Here is a 27047-nt window from a genome sequence, read left to right as displayed (position 1 = left end):
ACTCACTCATACACTCACTCGTACACTCACTCATACACTCACTCATACACTCACTCGTACACTCACTCACTCACTCATACACTCACTCACACATAGCCAGCCCCTGTCAGGGTTTGCTCTGCACACAATGAACAACTTCTAAACGCTGTACGTCGTGCCAACCCTGATAGCGGGCACCTGTACGTGGTGGACACTCGCCCTAAGGTGTCACTTCTCACTCACTCACTCATACACTCACTCGTACACTCACTCATACACTCACTCATACACTCATACACTCACTCATACACTCACACACTCATACACTCACTCATACACTCACTCATACACTCATACACTCACTCATACACTCACTCACTCATACACTCACTCATACACTCACTCATACACTCACTCATACACTCACTCACTCGTACACTCACACATACACTCACTCACTCGTACACTCACACACACACTCATACACTCACTCATACACTCACTCACTCATACACTCACTCACTCATACACTCACTCATACATTCACTCATACACTCACACACTCACTCACTCACTCATACACTCATACACTCACTCATACACTCACTCATACACTCACTCATACACTCACTCACTCATACACTCACTCATACACACACTCATACACTCACTCACTCATACACTCACTCATACACTCACTCATACACTCATTCACTCATACACTCACTCGTACACTCACTCACTCATACACTCACTCATACACTCATACACTCACTCATACACTCATACACTCACTCATACACTCATACACTCACTCATACACTCATACACTCACTCATACACTCATACACTCACTCATACACTCATTCACTCATACACTCACTCGTACACTCACTCACTCATACACTCACTCACTCATACACTCACTCACTCATACACTCACTCATTCACTCATACACTCACTCATACACTCACACACTCATACACTCACTCACTCATACACTCACACACTCATACACTCACTCACACACTCACTCACACACTCACTCACTCACACACTCACTCACACATAGCCAGCCCCTGTCAGGGTTTGCTCTGCACACAACGAACAACTTCTAAACGCCGTGCGTCGTGCCAACCCTGATAGCGGTCACCTGTACGTGGTGGACACTCGCCCTAAGGTGTCACTCTCACTGACTCACTCACTCGTACACTCACTCACACACTCACTCACTCATACACTCACTCATACACTCACTCACTCATACACTCACTCACACACTCACTCACTCACTCATACACTCACTCATACACTCACTCATACACTCACTCATACACTCACTCATACACTCACTCACTCATACACTCACTCACTCACTCATACACTCACTCATACACTCACTCATACACTCACTCATACACTCACTCACACACTCATACACTCACTCATACACTCACTCACTCATACACTCACTCATACACTCATACACTCACTCACACACTCACTCATACACTCACTCACACACTCACTCACTCATACACTCACTCACACACTCACTCACTCGTACACTCACTCACTCACACACTCACTCACACACACACTCACTCACTCACACACTCACTCATACACTCACTCATACACTCACTCACACACTCACTCACACACTCACTCATACACTCACTCACTCATACACTCACTCACTCATACACTCACTCATACACTCACTCACTCACTTATACACTCACTCACTCATACACTCACTCACTCACACATACACTCATACACTCACTCATACACTCACTCACTCATACACTCACTCACTCACTCATACACTCACTCACACACTCACTCACTCATAAACTCACTCACACACTCACTCATACACTCACTCACTCACTCACGCACTCCCTCACTGAATCAGTTGTAGAGGTGCTAACATACACTCACTCACACACGCACTCACTCACACACTCATACACTCACTCATACACTCACTCATACACTCACTCACTCATACACTCCCTCATACACTCACTCACTCATACACTCACTCATACACTCACTCACTCATACACTCACTCATTCACACACTCACTCATACACTCACTCATACACTCACTCATACACTCACTCACTCATTCACACACTCACTCATACACTCACTCATACACTCACTCACTCACTCATACACTCACTCACTCACTCATACACTCACTCACTCATACACTCATACACTCACTCATACACTCACTCATACACTCACTCATACACTCACTCACTCATACACTCACTCATACACTCACTCACTCACTCATACACTCACTCATACACTCATACACTCACTCATACACTCACTCATACACTCACTCATACACTCACTCACTCATACACTCACTCACTCATACACTCACTCATACACTCACTCATACACTCACTCACTCATACACTCACTCACTCACTCATACACTCACTCACACACTCATACACTCACTCACACACTCACTCATACACTTACTCACTCACTCATACACTCACTCACTCATACACTCATACACTCACTCATACACTCACTCATACACTCACTCACTCACACACTCACTCACACACTCACTCATACACTCACTCACACACTTACTCACTCACACACTCATACACTCACTCATACACTCATACACTCACTCACTCATACACTCACTCACACACTCACTCACTCATACACTCACTCACACACTCACTCACTCATACACTCACTCATACACTCACTCATACACTCACTCATACACTCACTCATACACTCACTCATACACTCACTCACTCACACACTCACTCACTCACTCATACACTCACTCACTCATACACTCACTCACTCACTCATACACTCACTCATACACTCACTCGTACACTCACTCATACACTCACTCACTCACTCATACACTCACTCATTCACACACTCACTCATACACTCACTCATTCACACACTCATACACTCACTCATACACTCACTCACTCATACACTCACTCATACACTCACTCACACACTCATACACTCACACACTCACACACTCACTCACACACTCACTCACGCACTCCCTCACTGATTCAGTTGTAGAGGTGCTAACATACACTCACTCACTCACTCATACACTCACTCGTACACTCACTCATACACACACTCATACACTCACGCATACACACACTCACTCACACACTCACCCACTCACTCATACACTCACACACTCACTCATACACTCACTCACTCATACACTCACACACTCACTCATACACTCCCTCACTGATTCAGTTGTAGAGGTGCTAACATACACTCACTCACTCACTCATACACTCACACATACACTCACTCACTCATACACTCACTCACTCATACACTCACTCATACACTCACTCATACACTCACTCACTCATACACTCACTCACACACTCACACATACACTCACTCACTCATACACTCACTCACACACTCACTCATACACTCACTCACTCATACACTCACTCACACACTCACACATACACTCACTCACTCACGCACTCCCTCACTGATTCAGTTGTAGAGGTGCTAACATACACTCACTCACACACGCACTGACTCACACACTCATACACTCACTCATACACTCACTCATACACTCACTCACTCATACACTCCCTCATACACTCACTCACTCATACACTCACTCATACACTCACTCATACACTCACTCACTCACTCATACACTCACTCATTCACACACTCACTCATACACTCACTCATTCACACACTCACTCATACACTCACTCATACACTCACTCATACACTCACTCATACACTCACTCACACACGCACTCACTCACACACTCACACACTCACTCACACACTCACTCACGCACTCCCTCACTGAATCAGTTGTAGAGGTGCTAACATACACTCACTCACACATTCACTCACACACTCACACACTCACTCATACACTCACTCACGCACTCCCTCACTGATTCAGTTGTAGAGGTGCTAACTCCTCACTGTTCGCTAACCTGCATTGTGAATAACGGCTGGGGTCAGACGAGGTGAAGTGGACCGTAGCCACGGTTTGGTAAGAACCAATCAGACAGCGCCACGTGTGAGTGTGTGATTGGTTAAAGCTGGCCACAAACGAGTATAAGAAGGGGGAGTTCTCTCGCTACACGAAGACCGAAGCCTGGGCTGAAGACAGCCAGGACCCTGGACCCGGCCTCCCAGCCCTTCTGAGGGCTAAGGCTCGGCCTGTCCAGCGGTCAAGACCCACCGGGCCAACGGTGGGTCAGATCGACTCCCCTAGGTCCCGCCAAGCTAGGAGGCTGGTACCGCCTTAGGCTAGGGTAGCGGTAGATGTGTAAGTCCCACCAAGATAGGAGACTGTACCTCCTTAGGCTAGGGTAGTGGTGGATGTGTAAGTCCCACCAAGATAGGAGTCTGTACCTCCTTAGGGTAGGGTAGCGGTGGACGTGTAAGTCCCACCAAGATAGGAGACTACCTCCTTAGGCTAGGGTAGCGGTGGACGTGTAAGTCGCACCAGGATAGGAGTCTGTACCTCCTTAGGCTAGGGTAGCGGTGGACGTGTAAGTCCCACCAAGATAGGAGGCTGTACCTCCTTAGGCTGGGATAGCGGTGGACGTGTAAGTCCCACCAAGATAGGAGTCTGTACCTCCTTAGGCTAGGGTAGCGGTGGACGTGTAGGTCGCACCAGGATAGGAGTCTGTACCTCCTTAGGCTAGGGTAGCGGTGGACGTGTAAGTCCCACCAAGATAGGAGGCTGTACCTCCTTAGGGTAGGGTAGCGGTGGACGTGTAAGTCCCACCAAGATAGGAGTCTGTACCTCCTTAGGCTAGGATAGCGGTGGACGTGTAAGTCCCACCAGGACAGGAGTCTGTGCCTCCTTAGGCTAGGGTAGCGGTGGACGTGTAAGTCCCGTCAAGATAGGAGACTGTACCTCCTTAGGCTGGGATAGCGGTGGACGTGTGAGTCCCACCAAGATAGGAGTCTGGTACCTCCTTAGGCTGGGATAGCGGTGGACGTGTGAGTCCCACCAAGATAGGAGTCTGTACCTCCTTAGGCTAGGGTAGCGGTGGACGTGTAAGTCCCCTACAAGATAGGAGTCTGTACCTCCTTAGGCTGGGATAGCGGTGGACGTGTAAGTCCCACCAAGATAGGAGTCTGTACCTCCTTAGGCTAGGGTAGCGGTGGACGTGTATGTCGCACCAGGATAGGAGTCTGTACCTCCTTAGGCTAGGGTAGCGGTGGACGTGTAAGTCCCACCAAGATAGGAGGCTGTACCTCCTTATGGTAGGGTAGCGGTGGACGTGTAAGTCCCACCAAGATAGGAGTCTGTACCTCCTTAGGCTAGGGTAGCGGTAGACGTGTAAGTCCCACCAAGATAGGAGTCTGTACCTCCTTAGGCTGGGATAGCGGTGGACGTGTGAGTCCCACCAAGATAGGAGCCTGTACCTCCTTAGGCTAGGATAGCGGTGGACGTGTAAGTCCGCACAAGATAGGAGCCTGTACCTCCTTAGGCTAGGATAGCGGTAGGCGTGTAAGTCCCACCAAGATAGGAGGCTGTACCTCCTTAGGCTAGGGTAGCGGTGGACGTGTAAGTCCCACCAAGATAGGAGTCTGTACCTCCTTAGGCTAGGGTAGCGGTAGAAGTGTAAGTCCCACCAAGATAGGAGTCTGTACCTCCTTAGGCTGGGATAGCGGTGGACGTGTGAGTCCCACCAAGATAGGAGCCTGTACCTCCTTAGGCTAGGATAGCGGTGGACGTGTAAGTCCGCACAAGATAGGAGCCTGTACCTCCTTAGGCTAGGATAGCGGTAGGCGTGTAAGTCCCACCAAGATAGGAGGCTGTACCTCCTTAGGCTAGGGTAGCGGTGGACGTGTAAGTCCGCACAAGATAGGAGGCTGTACCTCCTTAGGCTGGGATAGTGGTGGACGTGTAAGTCCCACCAAGATAGGAGTCTGTACCTCCTTAGGCTGGGATAGTGGTAGACGTGTAAGTCCCACCAAGATAGGAGTCTGTACCTCCTTAGGCTAGGGTAGCGGTAGAAGTGTAAGTCCCACCAAGATAGGAGTCTGTACCTCCTTAGGCTAGGGTATCGGTGGACGTGTAAGTCCCACCAAGATAGGAGGCTGTGCCTCCTTAGGCTAGGGTATCGGTGGACGTGTAAGTCCCACCACGATAGGAGTCTGTACCTCCTTAGGCTGGGATAGCGGTGGACGTGTAAGTCTCACCAAGATAGGAGGCTGTACCTCCTTAGGGTAGGGTAGCGGTGGACGTGTGAGTCCCACCAAGATAGGAGGCTGTACCTCCTTAGGCTGGGATAGCAGTGGACGTGTAAGTCTCGCCAAGATAGGAGTCTGTACCTCCTTAGGCTGGGGTAGCGGTGGACGTGTAAGTCCCACCAAGATAGGAGACGGTACCTCCTTAGGCTAGGGTAGCGGTGGATGTGTAAGTACCACCAAGATAGGAGTCTGTACCTCCTTAGGCTGGGATAGCGGTGGACGTGTAAGTCTCATCAAGATAGGAGGCTGTACCTCCTTAGGGTAGGGTAGCAGTGGACGTGTAAGGCCCGCCGAGATAGGAGGCTGTACCTCCTTAGGTATCAAGAGACCTGTGTGTAGGTTATGCTAAGTCCGGAGGCTGTACCTCCTTAGGGTATCGGGTGAGGGGACTGGATACCCCTCTGTGTGTTAAGGACTTGTATGAGGAAAGAATTACAATGAACATTGTGCCTCCTAAGAAGTTTATTCGTTTTTATAAACACTACACACTCACTCACTCATACACTCACTCACTCATACACTCACTCACTCATACACTCATGCACTCACTCACTCATACACTCACTCATACACTCACTCACTCTTACACTCATTCACTCGCTCACTCATACACTCACTCATACACTCACTCACTCATACACTCACTCACTCATACACTCACTCACTCACTCTTACACTCATTCACTCGCTCACTCATACACTCACTCATACACTCACTCACTCATACACTCACTCACTCTTACACTCATTCACTCATTCACTCGCTCACTCATACACTCACTCGCTCACTCATACACTCACTCATACACTCACTCATACACTCACTCACTCATACACTCACTCATACACTCACTCACCTCACAGATACTCACCGCACAGACACTCACCACACGCTCACCATGCAGATACTCACCACACACCACACACTCACCACACACTCACCACTCATCACACACACCACACTCACCACACAGACACTCACCACACACTCACCACACAGACACTCATCACACACAACACCACACACTCACCACACAGACACCACACACTCACCACACACTCACCACACAGACACTCACCACACACTCACCACACACTCACCACCGACTCTGACACTGCCATTGTGAACCCTGAGAGACACCCTGTCGACCTCTGACCCTGTCGACCTCTGTGACCCTGTCGACCTCTGTGACCCTGTCGACCTCTGTGACCCTGTCGACCTCTGTGACCCCGGTGACCCAATTTACCTCCCCCAGTGACCCAGAATGACCCTCACGACCCCGTCACCCCCACGACCCCTGTGACCCCCCGGCGACCCCTGTGACCCCCGGCGACCCCGTTTACCCCTGCGACCCCGGGTGACGCCCACCCACCACCCTCCACCCACCCCACCAGATCAACGCGATGGCGAACCGTGCAGTTGGCAAGGGCTACGAGAACGAGGACCACTACACGGACATCAAGTTCCACTTCATGGGCATAGAGAACATCCACGTGATGAGGGCCAGCCTCACCAAGCTGCTGGAGGGTGAGCGGGCTGGCCTCACCACTCGCTCGCTCACTCACTCGCTCGCTCACTCACTCGCTCACCACTCGCTCACTCACTCGCTCGCTCACTCACTCACTCGCCACTCGCTCACTCACTCGCTCGCTCACTCACTCGCTCGCTCACTCGCTCACTCACTACTCGCTCACTCACTCGCTCGCTCACTCTCGCATCGAGAACATCCACGTGATGAGGGCCAGCCTCACCAAGCTGCTGGAGGGTGAGCGGGCTGGCCTCACCACTCGCTCGCTCACTCACTTGCTCGCTCGCTCACTCGCTCACCACTCGCTCGCCACTCGCTCACTCACTCGCTCGCTCACCACTCGCTCGCTCACTCACTCACTTACTCACCACTTGCTCGCCACTCGCTCGCTCACTCACTCACTCACGCATCAACAACATCCACGTGATGAGGGTCAGCCTCACCAAGCTGCTGGAGGGTGAGCGGGCTGGCCTCACCACTCGCTCGCTCACTCACTCGCTCGCTCACTCACTCGCTCACCACTCGCTCACTCACTCGCTCGCTCACCACTCACTCACTACTCACTCACTCACTCGCTCGCTCACTCTCGCATCGAGAACATCCACGTGATGAGGGCCAGCCTCACCAAGCTGCTGGAGGGTGAGCGGGCTGGCCTCACCACTCGCTCGCTCACCACTCGCTCGCTCACTCACTCACTCGCTCGCTCGCCACTCGCTCACTCGCTCGCTCGCTCACTCACTCACTCGCTCGCTCACTCACTCGCTCACTACTCGCTCACTCACTCGCTCGCTCACTCTCGCATCGAGAACATCCACGTGATGAGGGCCAGCCTCACCAAGCTGCTGGAGGGTGAGCGGGCTGGCCTCACCACTCGCTCGCTCACTCACTCGCTCGCTCACTCACTCGCTCACCACTCGCTCACTCACTCGCTCACTCACTCGCTCACTCACTCACTACTCGCTCACTCACTCGCTCGCTCACTCTCGCATCGAGAACATCCACGTGATGAGGGCCAGCCTCACCAAGCTGCTGGAGGGTGAGCGGGCTGGCCTCACCACTCGCTCGCTCACCACTCGCTCGCTCACTCACTCACTTACTCACCACTTGCTCGCCACTCGCTCGCTCACTCACTCACTCACCCGCTCACTCACCACTCGCTCGCTCACTCGCTCACCACTCACTCGCTCACTCACCACTCGCTCGCTCACTTACTCGCTCGCTCACTCACTCGCTCACCACTCGCTCACTCACTCGCTCGCTCACTCACTCACTACTCGCTCACTCACTACTCGCTCACTCACTCGCTCGCTCACTCTCGCATCGAGAACATCCACGTGATGAGGGCCAGCCTCACCAAGCTGCTGGAGGGTGAGCGGGCTGGCCTCACCACTCGCTCGCTCACTCACTCACTCACTCGCTCGCTCACTCACTCGCTCACTACTCGCTCACTCACTCGCTCGCTCACTCACTCACTACTCGCTCACTCACTCGCTCACTCACTCGCTCACCACTCGCTCACTCACTCGCTCACTCACTCACTACTCGCTCACTCACTCGCTCGCTCACTCTCGCATCGAGAACATCCACGTGATGAGGGCCAGCCTCACCAAGCTGCTGGAGGGTGAGCGGGCTGGCCTCACCACTCGCTCGCTCACTCACTCACTCACTCGCTCGCTCACTCACTCGCTCACTACTCGCTCACTCACTCGCTCGCTCACTCACTCACTACTCGCTCACTCACTCGCTCACTCACTCGCTCACCACTCGCTCACTCACTCGCTCACTCACTCACTACTCGCTCACTCACTCGCTCGCTCACTCTCGCATCGAGAACATCCACGTGATGAGGGCCAGCCTCACTAAGCTGCTGGAGGGTGAGCGGGCTGGCCTCTCCACTCGCTCGCTCACTCACTCGCTCGCTCACTCACTCACTCACTCGCTCGCCACTCGCTCACTCACTCGCTCGCTCACCACTCGCTCGCTCACTCACTCACTTACTCACCACTTGCTCGCCACTCGCTCGCTCACTCACTCACTCACTCACGCATCAACAACATCCACGTGATGAGGGCCAGCCTCACCAAGCTGCTGGAGGGTGAGCGGGCTGGCCTCACCACTCGCTCGCTCACTCACTCGCTCGCTCACCACTCACTCACTACTCGCTCACTCACTCGCTCGCTCACTCACTCACTACTCGCTCACTCACTCGCTCGCTCACTCTCGCATCGAGAACATCCACGTGATGAGGGCCAGCCTCACCAAGCTGCTGGAGGGTGAGCGGGCTGGCCTCACCACTCGCTCGCTCACCACTCGCTCGCTCACTCACTCGCTCACCACTCACTCACTCACCACTCGCTCGCTCACTCACTCACTTACTCACCACTTGCTCGCCACTCGCTCGCTCACTCACTCACTCACCCGCTCACTCACCACTCGCTCGCTCACTTACTCGCTCGCTCACTCACTCGCTCACCACTCGCTCACTCACTCGCTCGCTCACTCACTCACTACTCGCTCACTCACTCACTACTCGCTCACTCACTCGCTCGCTCACTCTCGCATCGAGAACATCCACGTGATGAGGGCCAGCCTCACCAAGCTGCTGGAGGGTGAGCGAGCTGGCCTCACCACTCGCTCGCTCACTCACTCGCTCGCTCGCTCACTCGCTCACCACTCGCTCGCTCACTCGCTCACTCGCTCACCACTCGCTCACTCACTCGCTCGCTCACTCTCGCATCGAGAACATCCACGTGATGAGGGCTAGCCTCACCAAGCTGCTGGAGGGTGAGCGGGCTGGCCTCACCACTCGCTCGCTCACTCACTCACTCACTCGCTCGCTCACTCACTCGCTCACTCACTCACTACTCGCTCACTCACTCGCTCGCTCACTCTCGCATCGAGAACATCCACGTGATGAGGGCCAGCCTCACTAAGCTGCTGGAGGGTGAGCGGGCTGGCCTCACCACTCGGTCGCTCACTCACTCGCTCGCTCACTCACTCACTCACTCACTCGCTCGCCACTCGCTCACTCACTCGCTCGCTCACCACTCGCTCGCTCACTCACTCACTTACTCACCACTTGCTCGCCACTCGCTCGCTCACTCACTCACTCACGCATCAACAACATCCACGTGATGAGGGCCAGCCTCACCAAGCTGCTGGAGGGTGAGCGGGCTGGCCTCACCACTCGCTCGCTCACTCACTCGCTCGCTCACCACTCACTCACTACTCGCTCACTCACTCGCTCGCTCACTCACTCACTACTCGCTCACTCACTCGCTCGCTCACTCTCGCATCGAGAACATCCACGTGATGAGGGCCAGCCTCACCAAGCTGCTGGAGGGTGAGCGGGCTGGCCTCACCACTCGCTCGCTCACTCACTCGCTCGCTCACCACTCACTCACTACTCGCTCACTCACTCGCTCGCTCACTCACTCACTACTCGCTCACTCACTCGCTCGCTCACTCTCGCATCGAGAACATCCACGTGATGAGGGCCAGCCTCACCAAGCTGCTGGAGGGTGAGCGGGCTGGCCTCACCACTCGCTCGCTCACCACTCGCTCGCTCACTCACTCGCTCACCACTCACTCACTCACCACTCGCTCGCTCACTCACTCACTTACTCACCACTTGCTCGCCACTCGCTCGCTCACTCACTCACTCACCCGCTCACTCACCACTCGCTCGCTCACTTACTCGCTCGCTCACTCACTCGCTCACCACTCGCTCACTCACTCGCTCGCTCACTCACTCACTACTCGCTCACTCACTCACTACTCGCTCACTCACTCGCTCGCTCACTCTCGCATCGAGAACATCCACGTGATGAGGGCCAGCCTCACCAAGCTGCTGGAGGGTGAGCGAGCTGGCCTCACCACTCGCTCGCTCACTCACTCGCTCGCTCGCTCACTCGCTCACCACTCGCTCGCTCACTCGCTCACTCGCTCACCACTCGCTCACTCACTCGCTCGCTCACTCTCGCATCGAGAACATCCACGTGATGAGGGCCAGCCTCACCAAGCTGCTGGAGGGTGAGCGGGCTGGCCTCACCACTCGCTCGCTCGCTCACTCGCTCACCACTCGCTCACTCACCACTCGCTCGCACACCACTCGCTCACTCACTCGCTCACTCACTCGCTCGCTCACCAATCGCTCGCTCAATCACTGACCACTTGCTCGCTCACTCACGCATCGAGAACATCCACGTGATGAGGGCCAGCCTCATCACTCGCTCACCCACCCACCCACTCGCTCACTCACCACTCACTCGCTCACTCACTCACTCGCTCACTCACCACTCACTCACTACTCGCTCACCCACCCACCCACTCGCTCACTCACCCACCCACTCGCTCACTCACCACTCACTCACTCACTTACTCACTCGCTCACTCACTCACTCGCTCACTCACCACTCACTCACTACTCGCTCACTCACTCACTCACTTACTCACTCACTCGCTCACTCACTCACTCACTTACTCACTCACTCGCTCACTCGCTCGCTCACTCACCACTCACTCACCACTCGCTCACTCACTCACTACTCGCTCACTCACTACTCGCTCACTCACTCGCTCGCTCACTCTCGCATCGAGAACATCCACGTGATGAGGGCCAGCCTCACCAAGCTGCTGGAGGGTGAGCGGGCTGGCCTCACCACTCGCTCGCTCACTCACTCACTCACTCGCTCGCTCACTCACTCGCTCACTACTCGCTCACTCACTCGCTCGCTCACTCACTCACTACTCGCTCACTCACTCGCTCACTCACTCGCTCACCACTCGCTCACTCACTCGCTCACTCACTCACTACTCGCTCACTCACTCGCTCGCTCACTCTCGCATCGAGAACATCCACGTGATGAGGGCCAGCCTCACCAAGCTGCTGGAGGGTGAGCGGGCTGGCCTCACCACTCGCTCGCTCACTCACTCACTCACTCGCTCGCTCACTCACTCGCTCACTACTCGCTCACTCACTCGCTCGCTCACTCACTCACTACTCGCTCACTCACTCGCTCACTCACTCGCTCACCACTCGCTCACTCACTCGCTCACTCACTCACTACTCGCTCACTCACTCGCTCGCTCACTCTCGCATCGAGAACATCCACGTGATGAGGGCCAGCCTCACTAAGCTGCTGGAGGGTGAGCGGGCTGGCCTCACCACTCGCTCGCTCACTCACTCGCTCGCTCACTCACTCACTCACTCACTCGCTCGCCACTCGCTCACTCACTCGCTCGCTCACCACTCGCTCGCTCACTCACTCACTTACTCACCACTTGCTCGCCACTCGCTCGCTCACTCACTCACTCACGCATCAACAACATCCACGTGATGAGGGCCAGCCTCACCAAGCTGCTGGAGGGTGAGCGGGCTGGCCTCACCACTCGCTCGCTCACTCACTCGCTCGCTCACCACTCACTCACTACTCGCTCACTCACTCGCTCGCTCACTCACTCACTACTCGCTCACTCACTCGCTCGCTCACTCTCGCATCGAGAACATCCACGTGATGTGGGCCAGCCTCACCAAGCTGCTGGAGGGTGAGCGGGCTGGCCTCACCACTCGCTCGCTCACCACTCGCTCGCTCACTCACTCGCTCACCACTCACTCACTCACCACTCGCTCGCTCACTCACTCACTTACTCACCACTTGCTCGCCACTCGCTCGCTCACTCACTCACTCACCCGCTCACTCACCACTCGCTCGCTCACTTACTCGCTCGCTCACTCACTCGCTCACCACTCGCTCACTCACTCGCTCGCTCACTCACTCACTACTCGCTCACTCACTCACTACTCGCTCACTCACTCGCTCGCTCACTCTCGCATCGAGAACATCCACGTGATGAGGGCCAGCCTCACCAAGCTGCTGGAGGGTGAGCGAGCTGGCCTCACCACTCGCTCGCTCACTCACTCGCTCGCTCGCTCACTCGCTCACCACTCGCTCGCTCACTCGCTCACTCGCTCACCACTCGCTCACTCACTCGCTCGCTCACTCTCGCATCGAGAACATCCACGTGATGAGGGCCAGCCTCACCAAGCTGCTGGAGGGTGAGCGGGCTGGCCTCACCACTCGCTCGCTCACTCACTCACTCACTCGCTCGCTCACTCACTCGCTCACTACTCGCTCACTCACTCGCTCGCTCACTCACTCACTACTCGCTCACTCACTCGCTCACTCACTCGCTCACCACTCGCTCACTCACTCGCTCACTCACTCACTACTCGCTCACTCACTCGCTCGCTCACTCTCGCATCGAGAACATCCACGTGATGAGGGCCAGCCTCACTAAGCTGCTGGAGGGTGAGCGGGCTGGCCTCACCACTCGCTCGCTCACTCACTCGCTCGCTCACTCACTCACTCACTCACTCGCTCGCCACTCGCTCACTCACTCGCTCGCTCACCACTCGCTCGCTCACTCACTCACTTACTCACCACTTGCTCGCCACTCGCTCGCTCACTCACTCACTCACGCATCAACAACATCCACGTGATGAGGGCCAGCCTCACCAAGCTGCTGGAGGGTGAGCGGGCTGGCCTCACCACTCGCTCGCTCACTCACTCGCTCGCTCACCACTCACTCACTACTCGCTCACTCACTCGCTCGCTCACTCACTCACTACTCGCTCACTCACTCGCTCGCTCACTCTCGCATCGAGAACATCCACGTGATGAGGGCCAGCCTCACCAAGCTGCTGGAGGGTGAGCGGGCTGGCCTCACCACTCGCTCGCTCACCACTCGCTCGCTCACTCACTCGCTCACCACTCACTCACTCACCACTCGCTCGCTCACTCACTCACTTACTCACCACTTGCTCGCCACTCGCTCGCTCACTCACTCACTCACTCACCCGCTCACTCACCACTCGCTCGCTCACTTACTCGCTCGCTCACTCACTCGCTCACCACTCGCTCACTCACTCGCTCGCTCACTCACTCACTACTCGCTCACTCACTCACTACTCGCTCACTCACTCACTCGCTCACTCTCGCATCGAGAACATCCACGTGATGAGGGCCAGCCTCACCAAGCTGCTGGAGGGTGAGCGAGCTGGCCTCACCACTCGCTCGCTCACTCACTCGCTCGCTCGCTCACTCGCTCACCACTCGCTCGCTCACTCGCTCACTCGCTCACCACTCGCTCACTCACTCGCTCGCTCACTCTCGCATCGAGAACATCCACGTGATGAGGGCCAGCCTCACCAAGCTGCTGGAGGGTGAGCGGGCTGGCCTCACCACTCGCTCGCTCGCTCACTCGCTCACCACTCGCTCACTCACCACTCGCTCGCACACCACTCGCTCACTCACTCGCTCACTCACTCGCTCGCTCACCAATCGCTCGCTCAATCACTCACCACTTGCTCGCTCACTCACGCATCGAGAACATCCACGTGATGAGGGCCAGCCTCATCACTCGCTCACCCACCCACCCACTCGCTCACTCACCACTCACTCGCTCACTCACTAACTCGCTCACTCACCACTCACTCACTACTCGCTCACCCACCCACCCACTCGCTCACTCACCCACCCACTCGCTCACTCACCACTCACTCACTCACTTACTCACTCGCTCACTCACTCACTCGCTCACTCACCACTCACTCACTACTCGCTCACTCACTCACTCACTTACTCACTCACTCGCTCACTCACTCACTCACTTACTCACTCACTCGCTCACTCGCTCGCTCACTCACCACTCACTCACCACTCGCTCGCTCACTCACCACTCACTCACTCACCACTCACTCACTCACTCACCACTCACTCACTCACTTACTCACTCACTCGCTCACTCACTCACTCGCTCACTCACCACTCACTCACTACTCGCTCACTCACTCACTCGCTCACCTACCCACTCACTCGCTCACTCACTCGCTCACTCACTCACTCACCACTCGCTCACTCATTCGCTTACCACTCGCTCACTCACTCACTCACCACTCACTCACTACTCACTCACTCACTCACCCACTCACTCACTCACTCACTCGCTCGCTCACCTACCCACTCACTCGCTCGCTCACTCACTCACTCACCACTCACTCACTACTCGCTCACTCACTCACTCGCTCACTCACCACTCACTCACTACTCGCTAACTCACTCACTCGCTCACCTACCCACTCACTCGCTCACTCACTCACTCGCTCGCTCACTCACTCACCACTCACTCACTACTCGCTCACTCACTACTCGCTCACTCACTCGCTTACCACTCACTCACCACTCGCCCGCTCACCACTCATTCACCCACTCACCACTCACTCACTCGCTCACCCGTTCGCCCACTCACCCGCTCGCCACTCACTCACCCGCTCACCACTCACTCACCCACTCACCACTCACCCGCTCACCACTCACTCACCCGCTCACCACTCACTCGCCCACTCACTCACCCACTCACCACTCGCCCGCTCACTCACTCACCCGCTCACCACTCACCCGCTCGCCCACTCACTCACTCACCCACTCACTCACTCACTCACTCACCCGCTCACCACTCACTCACCCACTCACCCACTCACTCACTCACTCACCCACCCACCTACTCACTCACTCACACACTCACCCACTCACTCACTCAGTCACCCACTCACTCACTCACTCACCCACTCACCCACTCACTCACCCACTCACTCACTCAGTCACCCACTCACTCACCCGCTCACCACTTACTCACCCGCTCACCACTCACTCACTCACCACTCACCCACTCACCACTCACTCACCCACTCACTGTAGGACCACACTAATAGCTGTGTTGTTGTTGTTGTGGTTGTTTTTGTTGTTGATCTGCGCTCAGTCTGCCAGACCAAGAACCTCAGCTCGGGTGACTTCATCACGGGGCTGGAGAGCAGTGGGTGGCTCCGTCACATCAAGACCGTGATGGACACAGCCGTGTTCATCGCCAAGGTCACGTGTGTCACTGTGTGTGTCACTCTGTGTGTTAAACTGAAATATGTAACTAATAAGCTTGTGCCGGAGGCCCCGGGGGGCCAGGCGTCTATGACGTCTCCTGGCCAAACCCCAATTGGCGGAGCCAGGAGATTGAATATTTACCCTCGGGGCTCCTCCAGAAAAAACGAAAAGCCATTATGGGTGGCCACGTGGAATGGTCAAACGCTCACTGCGGAGGAGAGGCTGCCACTCCTCTGTCGGGAGCTGGACCGGTACCGCCTGGATCTATGTGGCATTTAGGAGGTCCGGTGGACCGGCTCTGGCTCCTGCCACCATGAGGGGTGGACAGTCCTCTACTCGGGGCAGGAGACTGCCAAACAACAGGGAGTGGCTCTTCTTTTGAACAAAATAATGACGGGGGCGTGGGAGCATGGCGATGAGGTGTGGGAAGCTGTAAGCCCCAGGCTACTTTGGGCTCGCCTTCCCATCAACCGGAGGCGAGGAGTGGTGGTCGTGGTTACTTATGCCCCCACCGAAGACGAACATCCGTGGAGGGATGCAGGCAAAGCCGATGAGTCAGATGCCTTCTATAACCTCCTGTCACAGGTGCTGGCTAAAGTGGCCCCTCGGGATAGAGTCATCATGTTTGGTGACTTCAATGCCCGAGTTGGTCATGATACTGGCACCTGGTCTGGAGTGATTGGAGGGCATGGGCCAGATCAGCTCAATAACAACGGTAGGAGGCTGCTAGATTTTTGTGCAGCCCATGGGCTTGTAGTTACCAACACGCTGTTCCGGCATCGGCGCATCCACACAACATCATGGATGCATGCCGGGTCCAAGCAAGAACATCTGCTGGACTACATAGTGACGGACCAGCGGATGCGAGCCCATGTCCTTGACTCCAGGACCTACCGTGGAGCTGATCTGCCCTCTGACCATCGACTAGTCATCTGTAAGATGCGCCTGCCATTCTTCCCCTCCGGTGGTGGGTGTACACCCAGGACCCCATTCCAACCTAAAGTGGCCTGGTCTCAGTTATCTGATGAAAGTTGCAAGCGAGAATTTCATCATCGCTTGCGGCTGGGATTGGCATCGTCCCCGACTCCTCCTGATGTCGAGGGTAAATGGGCGAGGTTTAGGACTGTGACTCATGCAGCTGCAATGGCTGCTTTGGGTACGCGGTCCAGACCTCCCCAGAGACCCTGGCTGACAGAGGAGGTGTTCAGGATGGTTGAGAAAAAGCGACAGGCCCACTGTCATCGGCTACAGAATCCCACGTCAGAGAATGAGGAGGCTTACCGCAGCCTTCGCTCGGAGGTTCGGAGAGCCGTGAGGCGCTGCAAGGATGGGTGGTGGTCGCGGGTTGCTGAGGAGATGGAGTCTGCCTCAGTGGCCCGTGATCACAAATCTCTATTTAACTCCATCAAAAAAGTAACCTGCAGCGCCACACCTATTACCATCATTAGGGGAAAAAACGGTGATCCAATCTCCGACCCCCAGGAACAGGTTTGCAGATTTGCTGAGCATTTCTGTGAGGTCCTGGGGGAGGGAAAATCCCTCAGCCAGGAAAACATCGTGGCACAAAGTGAGGATGACCCTGCTGAGGCTGCGGTGCCTCAAATATTGGAAGAAGTCACCCCCTGTGAGTGGCTGGCTGAGGTGCCATCTGTTGAGGAAGTACTGAAGGCGATCCGGAGTCTGAGACCAGGAAAGGCAGCGGGCAGAGATGATCTCCCAAGCGAAATGCTGAGGGAGGGTGGCGTTTGTGCACAGACTGCCCTATATGACATCATAACAACGGTCTGGACCACTGGACGGGTTCCGCAGGATTGGAATGATGCCCTTGTGGTCCCCCTTTTTAAGAAGGGGGACCGCACAGACTGTAACAACTATAGGGGCATCTCACTCCTCAGTGTGCCGGGAAAGGTCCTGGCAAGGATTATTCAGCATCGCCTTGCCAGGCACGCTGAGGAGAGGCTTGCGGAGCCCCAATGCGGTTTCAGGAAAGGGCGGTCCTGCACAGATGCCATATTTTCTGTCCGTCTGCTACAGCAGAGGTGTAGGGAATTCCAACAAGACCTACATCTCTGCTTTATTGACCTGGTCAAGGCCTATGATACCATCAGTAGGCCTGGGCTCTGGGTTGTTCTTCATTCTTTTGGAGTACCTGACCCTCTGCTCACGATCATTAAGGACCTTCATGATGGTGAGCGGGCCCGGGTAAAACTACGTGGCCGGAAGTCAGAGCCATTCCCTGTAAACCTTGGGGTGCGATAGGGATGTCCTCTGGCTCCCACATTATTTAACATCTATTTTGACCACGTAGTTCGTGAAGCCTTCAATAGCTGTACCGGGGGAATCTCCATATGGTACAGATATAATGGGAGGCTAATCGATGCCCGGGTGCGGTCAAGGGATGGCTCCCTATTGCTCAACCACGTTATGTATGCTGATGATTTGGTAATAGCTGCTCTTTCAGAGGAGGAGTTGGAGACGCTGCTGCTGAGACTGGAGCGTGCCACTAAGAGATGGAGCCTTACCATCAGCCCAACCAAGACTAAGCACCTGCCTGGGCATTTTGTACCATCGGACACTCCACCCCCACAACTCCCAATCGGTGATGGGGCAGTTGTGGAGAGAGTGGAGAGTTTCCCATACCTGGGCAGTGTGCTTATGACTGGCTCCAGTTTAACAGCAGAGGTCTCACTCCGAATCAGTCGAGCGGCACTATCTTTTCATCGGTTGCGTAACGCTGTGTGGAAGCTACCTGGTCTGTCGCTCCGCACTAAGCTTCAGGTCTTCTCGGCCACGGTCATTCCCTCCCTTCTCTACGCTTGCGAAACGTGGACCCCCCTAATGGAACATCTTCGCCGGTTAGAAACATTTAGGCTTGCCTGCCTACGATTCATCCTGGGTTTAACCAGACTGGATTGTGTGAGGAGCTCACAAATCCTTGAAAGATCTGGGCAAGGTCCCATCGGTGAGCTCCTCCGGCGGGCAAGGCTGTGTTGGCTGGGTCATGTAGCCCGCATGCCCAGCCACCACATGCCGAAACAGCTTTTGTTCGGCCGGATTGAGGGGGCTAGGTGGGCGCGGCATGGGCTAGAGAAGAGATGGAGTGATGTGGTACAGGAGGACGTGGAGCTGAGTGGACTTGCTGATGACTGGTACCAGCGGTGTCAAGATCTGCCTCTGTGGAGGAGGCTCGTAAAGGACGCTACTGGGCAGTTTTAGGCAGTCGCCCTCCAACAACAACGGAGGGCGGAGGAGCGATGCTCACAACAACGAGCGGAGCGCCAGGTGGCTAAAGCACAGCAGGTTGGCACAGTAGGGGGCACAGGTGGTGCATCAGCCAGTCATCTCAGTCATTCGACCCGTGGCACCTGCTGGGTCTGCCCCGTGACCTCCTGCCAGCGGGCGTTCGACACTTCACGTGGCCTCAGGGTGCACATGGCCTGGCACAAGCGTCGTGGTGACGTCACCGCCACTTAGTGGCGAATGGCGGTTGTTGTTGTTGTGTGTCACTGTGTGTGTCACTGTGCGTGTCACTGTGTGTGTGTGTCACTGTGTGTGTCAATGTGTGTGTCACTGTGTGTGTCACTGTGTGTGTCAATGTGTGTGTGTCACTGTGTGTGTGTCACTGTGTGTGTGTCAATGTGTGTGTGTGTCACTGTGTGTGTCAATGTGTGTGTGTGTGTCACTGTGTGTGTGTCACTGTTTGTGTGTCACTGTTCGTGTCACTGTGCGTGTGTGTGTCACTGTGTGTGTCAATGTGTGTGTCAGCGTGTGTGTTTGTGTCACTGTGTGTGTCACTGTTTGTGTCACTGTGCGTGTCAATGTGCGTGTGTGTGTCACTTTGTGTGTGTGTTACTGTGTGTGTCTGTGTGTGTGTGTCACTGTGTGTGTGTGTCACTGTGCGTGTGTGGGTGTTTCTATGTGTGTGTGATGTGGTGGTGGTGGTGGTGGTAGTGGTGGTTTTGATGGTGGTGATGATGGTAGTGGTGGTGGTGGTGATGGTGGTGATGGTGGTGATGGTGGTGGTGATGATGGTGGTGGTGGTGATGGTGGTGATGGTGATGGTGGTGATGGTGATGGTGGTGATGGTGATGGTGGTGATGGTAGTGATGGTGGTGATGGTGGTGGTGGTGGTGATGATGGTTGTGATGGTGGTGATGGTGGTGGTGATGATGGTGATGGTGGTGATGGTGATGGTGGTGGTGATGGTGGTGGTGGTGGTGGTGATGATGGTTGTGATGGTGGTGATGGTGATGGTGGTGGTGATGGTAGTGATGGTGATGGTGATGATGATGATGGTGATGGTGGTGATGGTTGTGATGGTGGTGGTGGTGATGGTGGTGATGGTTGTGATGGTGGTGGTGGTGATGGTGGACTCTGCAGGCCGTGGTGAGCGAGCGTGCCAGCGTGCTCGTCCACTGTTCGGACGGCTGGGACCGCACAGCACAGGTCTCCTCGCTGGCGTCGCTCCTCATCGACCCCTTCTACCGCTCCACTCGCGGATTCATGGTGACCACATCGACAACAACATCGCCAACACCACTAACACCACCAACATCACCACCAACATCGCCAACAACACCACCACCAACACCACCAACACCACTACTAACACCACCAACATCGCCACCGACACCACCAGCACTACTAACACCACTACTAACACCACTACTAACACCACCAACATCGCCAACAACATCGCCACCAAGATCACCACCACTACTAACACCACTACTAACACCAACACTACTACCACCACCAACATCGCCACCAACATCGCCACCAACACCACCAACACTACCACCAACACCACTACCACCATCGCCAACAACATCGCCACCAACATCACCACCAACACTACTAACACCACCAACATCGCCAACAACATCGCCACCAACACCACCAACACCACTACTAACACCACCAACATCGCCAACAACATCGCCAACAACATCGCCAACAACACTACCACCACCACCAACATCGCCAACAACATCGCCACCAACACCACCAACACCACTACTAACACCACCAACATCGCCAACAACATCGCCACCAACACCACCAACACCACTACTAACACCACCAACATCGCCAACAACATCGCCACCAACACTACTAACATCACTACTAACACCACCAACATCGCCAACAACATCACCACCAACACCACCACCAACACCACTACTAACACCACCAACATCGCCAACAACATCGCCACCAACACCACCAACACCACTACTAACACCACCAACATCGCCAACAACATCGCCACCAACACTACTAACACCACTACTAACACCACCAACATCGCCAACAACACTACTAACACCACCAACATCGCCAACAACATCACCACCAACACCACCACCAACACTACTAACACCACTACTAACACCACCAACATCGCCAACAACATCGCCAACAACATCGCCACCAACACTACTAACACCACTACTAACACCACCAACATCGCCAACAACACTACTAACACCACCAACATCGCCAACAACATCACCACCAACACCACCACCAACACTACTAACACCACTACTAACACCACCAACATCGCCAACAACATCGCCAACAACATCGCCACCAACACTACTAACACCACTACTAACACCACCAACATCGCCAACAACACTACTAACACCACCAACATCGCCAACAACATCACCACCAACACCACCACCAACACTACTAACACCACTACTAACACCACCAACATCGCCAACAACATCGCCAACAACATCGCCACCAACACTACTAACACCACTACTAACACCACCAACATCGCCAACAACATCACCACCAACACCACCACCAACACCACCAATACCACTACTAACACCACCAACATCGCCAACAACATCGCCAACAACATCGCCACCAACACCACCAACACCACTACTAACACCACCAACATCGCCACCAACATCGCCACCAACATCGCCACCAACATCACCAACACTACTACTAACACCAACACTACCACCATCACCACCAACACCACTACTACCACCATCACTACCACCACTACTAACACCAACATCGCCACCAACACCACCAATACTTCTAACACCACTGCTAACACCAACACCACCAACACTACTACCACCACTACTAACACCAACATCGCCACCAACACCACCACCAACATCACCACCACTACAACTGCCACCAACATCGCCACCAACACTACCACCACTACTACTAACACCAACACTACCACCGACACTACCACCATCACCACCAACACCACTACTACTACCACTACTAACACCACTACTAACACCAACATCGCCACCAACACAACCACCAACATCACCACCACTACTACCACCACCAACATCGCCACCAACATCACCGCCACCACCACCAACACTACTAACACCATCACCACTACCACCACTACTACTACCACTACTAACACCACTACTAACACCAACATCGCCACCAACACGACCATCAACACCACTACCACCATCACCACTACCACCACTACTACCACCAACACTACTACCACTACTACCACCAACACTACCACCATCACCACCAACACCACTACTACCACCACCACTACCACCACCACTACTACCACCAACACTACCACCATCACCACCAACACCACTACTACTACCACCACCACTACCACCAACACCACCAACACCACCACCAACACCACTACCACCAACACTACCACGACTACTACCACCACTACTACGACCAACACTACCACCATCACCACCAACACCAATACCACCAACACCACCACCACCAACACTACCACCAACACTACCAACACCACCACCAACACTACCACGACCAACACTCCAACCAACACCACCACCACCAACACCACCACCAACACCACCACCAACACCATCAACACCACCACCAACACCACCAACATCACCACCACTACTACCACCACCAACATCGCCACCAACATCACCGCCACCACCACCAACACTACTAACACCATCACCACTACCACCACTACTACTACCACTACTAACACCACTACTAACACCAACATCGCCACCAACACGACCATCAACACCACTACCACCATCACCACTACCACCACTACTACCACCAACACTACTACCACTACTACCACCAACACTACCACCATCACCACCAACACCACTACTACCACCACCACTACCACCACTACTAACACCAACATCGCCACCAACACCACCAATACTACTAACACCAAAACTAACACCAACACTACCACCATCACCACCACTACTACTACCACTACTAATACCACTACTACCACCAACACCACCACTACTACCACCACTACTCCCACCAATACTACCACTACTACTACCACCAACATCACCACCAACACCACCACCACTACTAACACCAACACTGCCAACACTACTACCAACACTTGCACCACCAACACCACCACTACTACCACCACTAATACCAACACCACCACTACTAGCACCACTACTACCACTACTACTACCACCAACATCACCACCAACATCACCAACACCACTACCACCACTACTAACACCAACACTACCACCAACACCACCACTACTACCACCACTAATACCAACACCACTACCACCAACACCACCACTATTACCACCACTACTACCACTACTACTACCACCAACATCACCACCAACATCACCACCAACACCACCAACACCACTACTAACACCAACACTACCACCAACATCACCACCAACACCACCACCACTACTACCACCAACACCACCACCATCACCACCACCACTACTACCACCACTACTACCACCACTACTACCACCACCACCACCACTACTACTACCACCAACACTACTACCACTACCACCACTACTAACACCAACACTACCACCAACACTACCACCATCACCACCACCAACACCAACACCACTACCACCAACACTACCACCACTACTACCACCCACACCACCACTACCACCACTACTACCACCAACCCCATCGCCACCAACACCACTACTACTACCACCACCACTACCACCAACACCACCAACACCACTACCACCACTACTACCACCATCACTACCAACACCACTACCACCACTACTACCACCATCACCACCAACACCACTACCACCACTACTACCACCAACACCACCAACACCACTACCACCACCGCTACTACCACCACTACCACCACCAACACTACCACCATCGCCACCATCGCCACCAACACCACTACCACCAACACCACGACCACCAACACCACCAACACCACTACCACCAACACTACCACCACTACTACCACCAACACCACCACCACTACTTCCACCAACACTACCACCATCACCACCAACACCACTACTACTACCACCACCACTACCACCAACACCACTACCACCAACACCACTACCACCAACACCACTACCACCATCACCACCAACACCACCAACACCACTACCACCACTACTACTACCACTACTACCACCACTACTACCACCAACACTACCACCACTTCTACCACCATCACCACCAACACCACTACCACCAACACCACTACCACCAACACCACCAACACCACTACCACCAACACTTCCACCACAACTACCACCACTCCTACCACCAGCACTACCACCACTATCACCACCACTACCACCACTACTACCACCATCACCACCAACACCACTACCACCACTACTACCACCAACACCACCAACACCACTACCACCACCACTACTACCACCACTACCACCACCAACACTACCACCATCGCCACCATCGCCACCAACACCACTACCACCAACACCACGACCACCAACACCACCAACACCACTACCACCAACACTACCACCACTACTACCACCAACACCACCACCACTACTTCCACCAACACTACCACCATCACCACCAACACCACTACTACTACCACCACCACTACCACCAACACCACCAACACCACTACCACCAACACCACTACCACCATCACCACCAACACCACCAACACCACTACCACCACTACTACTACCACTACTACCACCACTACTACCACCAACACTACCACCACTTCTACCACCATCACCACCAACACCACTACCACCAACACCACTACCACCAACACCACCAACACCACTACCACCAACACTTCCACCACAACTACCACCACTCCTACCACCAACACTACCACCACTATCACCAAGAACACCACCACTACTACCACCACCACCACCAACATCACTACCACCACTACTACCACCAACACCACCACTACTACCACCACTACTACCACCTACACTACCACCAACACCACCAACATCACCACCAACACTACCACCAATACTACCACCACTACTACCACCACTACTACCACTACTACCACCACTACTACCACTACTACCACCACTACTACCACCAACACTACCACCAACACTACCACTAACACCACCAACATCACCACCAACCCCAATACCACCAACACTACCACCACTACCACCATCACCACCAATACCACTACGACCACTAAGACCAACACCACCAACGCTACCACCACTACTACCACCAACACTATCACCAACACTACCACCAACATTACCACCACCACCAACACTACCACCAACACCACCACCAACACCACCAACACCACCAACAACACCACCAACACTACCACCACCAACACCACCACCAGCACCACCACCAACACCACTACCACCATCACCACCAACACCACCAACACCACTACCACCACTACTACTACCACTACTACCACCACTACTACCACCAACACTACCACCACTACTACCACCATCACCACCAACACCACTACCACCAACACCACTACCACCAACACCACCAACACCACTACCACCAACACGTCCACTACAACTACCACCACTCCTACCACCAACACTACCACCAACACTACCACCATCACCACCAACACCACTACTACGACCACCACCACTACCACCACCAACACTTACACCATCAATACCACCCTCACCACCAACACCACCAACACCACCACCAACACTACCACCATCGCTACCACCCTCACCACCAACACCACCACTACTACCACCACTACCACCACTACCAACACCACCACTACTACCACCACTACTACCACCAACACTACCACCAACACCACCAACATCACCACCAACACTACCACCAACACTACCACCACTACTACCACCACTTCCACCACTACTACCACCACTACTACCACCAACACTACCACCAACACTACCACCAACACCACCAACATCACCACCAACACCAATACCACCAACACTACCACCAACACTACCACCACT

General features: G+C 54.3%; 1 protein-coding gene across 1 annotated transcript in view; it reads left to right on the top strand.

The window, feature by feature from the left end:
- LOC116958362 (phosphatidylinositol-3,5-bisphosphate 3-phosphatase MTMR6-like) overlaps window positions 1-27047 on the top strand; it is a 51086-nt gene that overhangs the window by 10769 nt on the left and 13270 nt on the right. Inside the window, exons 5-7 of the mRNA XM_076056588.1 lie at window positions 7686-7818; window positions 16640-16749; window positions 21136-21261. Of these exons, the coding sequence (XP_075912703.1) occupies window positions 7686-7818; window positions 16640-16749; window positions 21136-21261 (369 nt within the window). The remainder of the gene's footprint in view (window positions 1-7685; window positions 7819-16639; window positions 16750-21135; window positions 21262-27047) is intronic.

The sequence above is a fragment of the Petromyzon marinus genome, chromosome 76 (assembly GCF_048934315.1).
Source record: "Petromyzon marinus isolate PM22_M1 ecotype Great Lakes invasive population chromosome 76, UKy_Petmar_22M1.pri1.0, whole genome shotgun sequence".
Classification (NCBI taxonomy): domain Eukaryota; kingdom Metazoa; phylum Chordata; class Hyperoartia; order Petromyzontiformes; family Petromyzontidae; genus Petromyzon; species Petromyzon marinus.
Note: the sequence above shows the minus strand (reverse complement) of the source record. Positions and strands in the feature narration are given on the sequence as shown.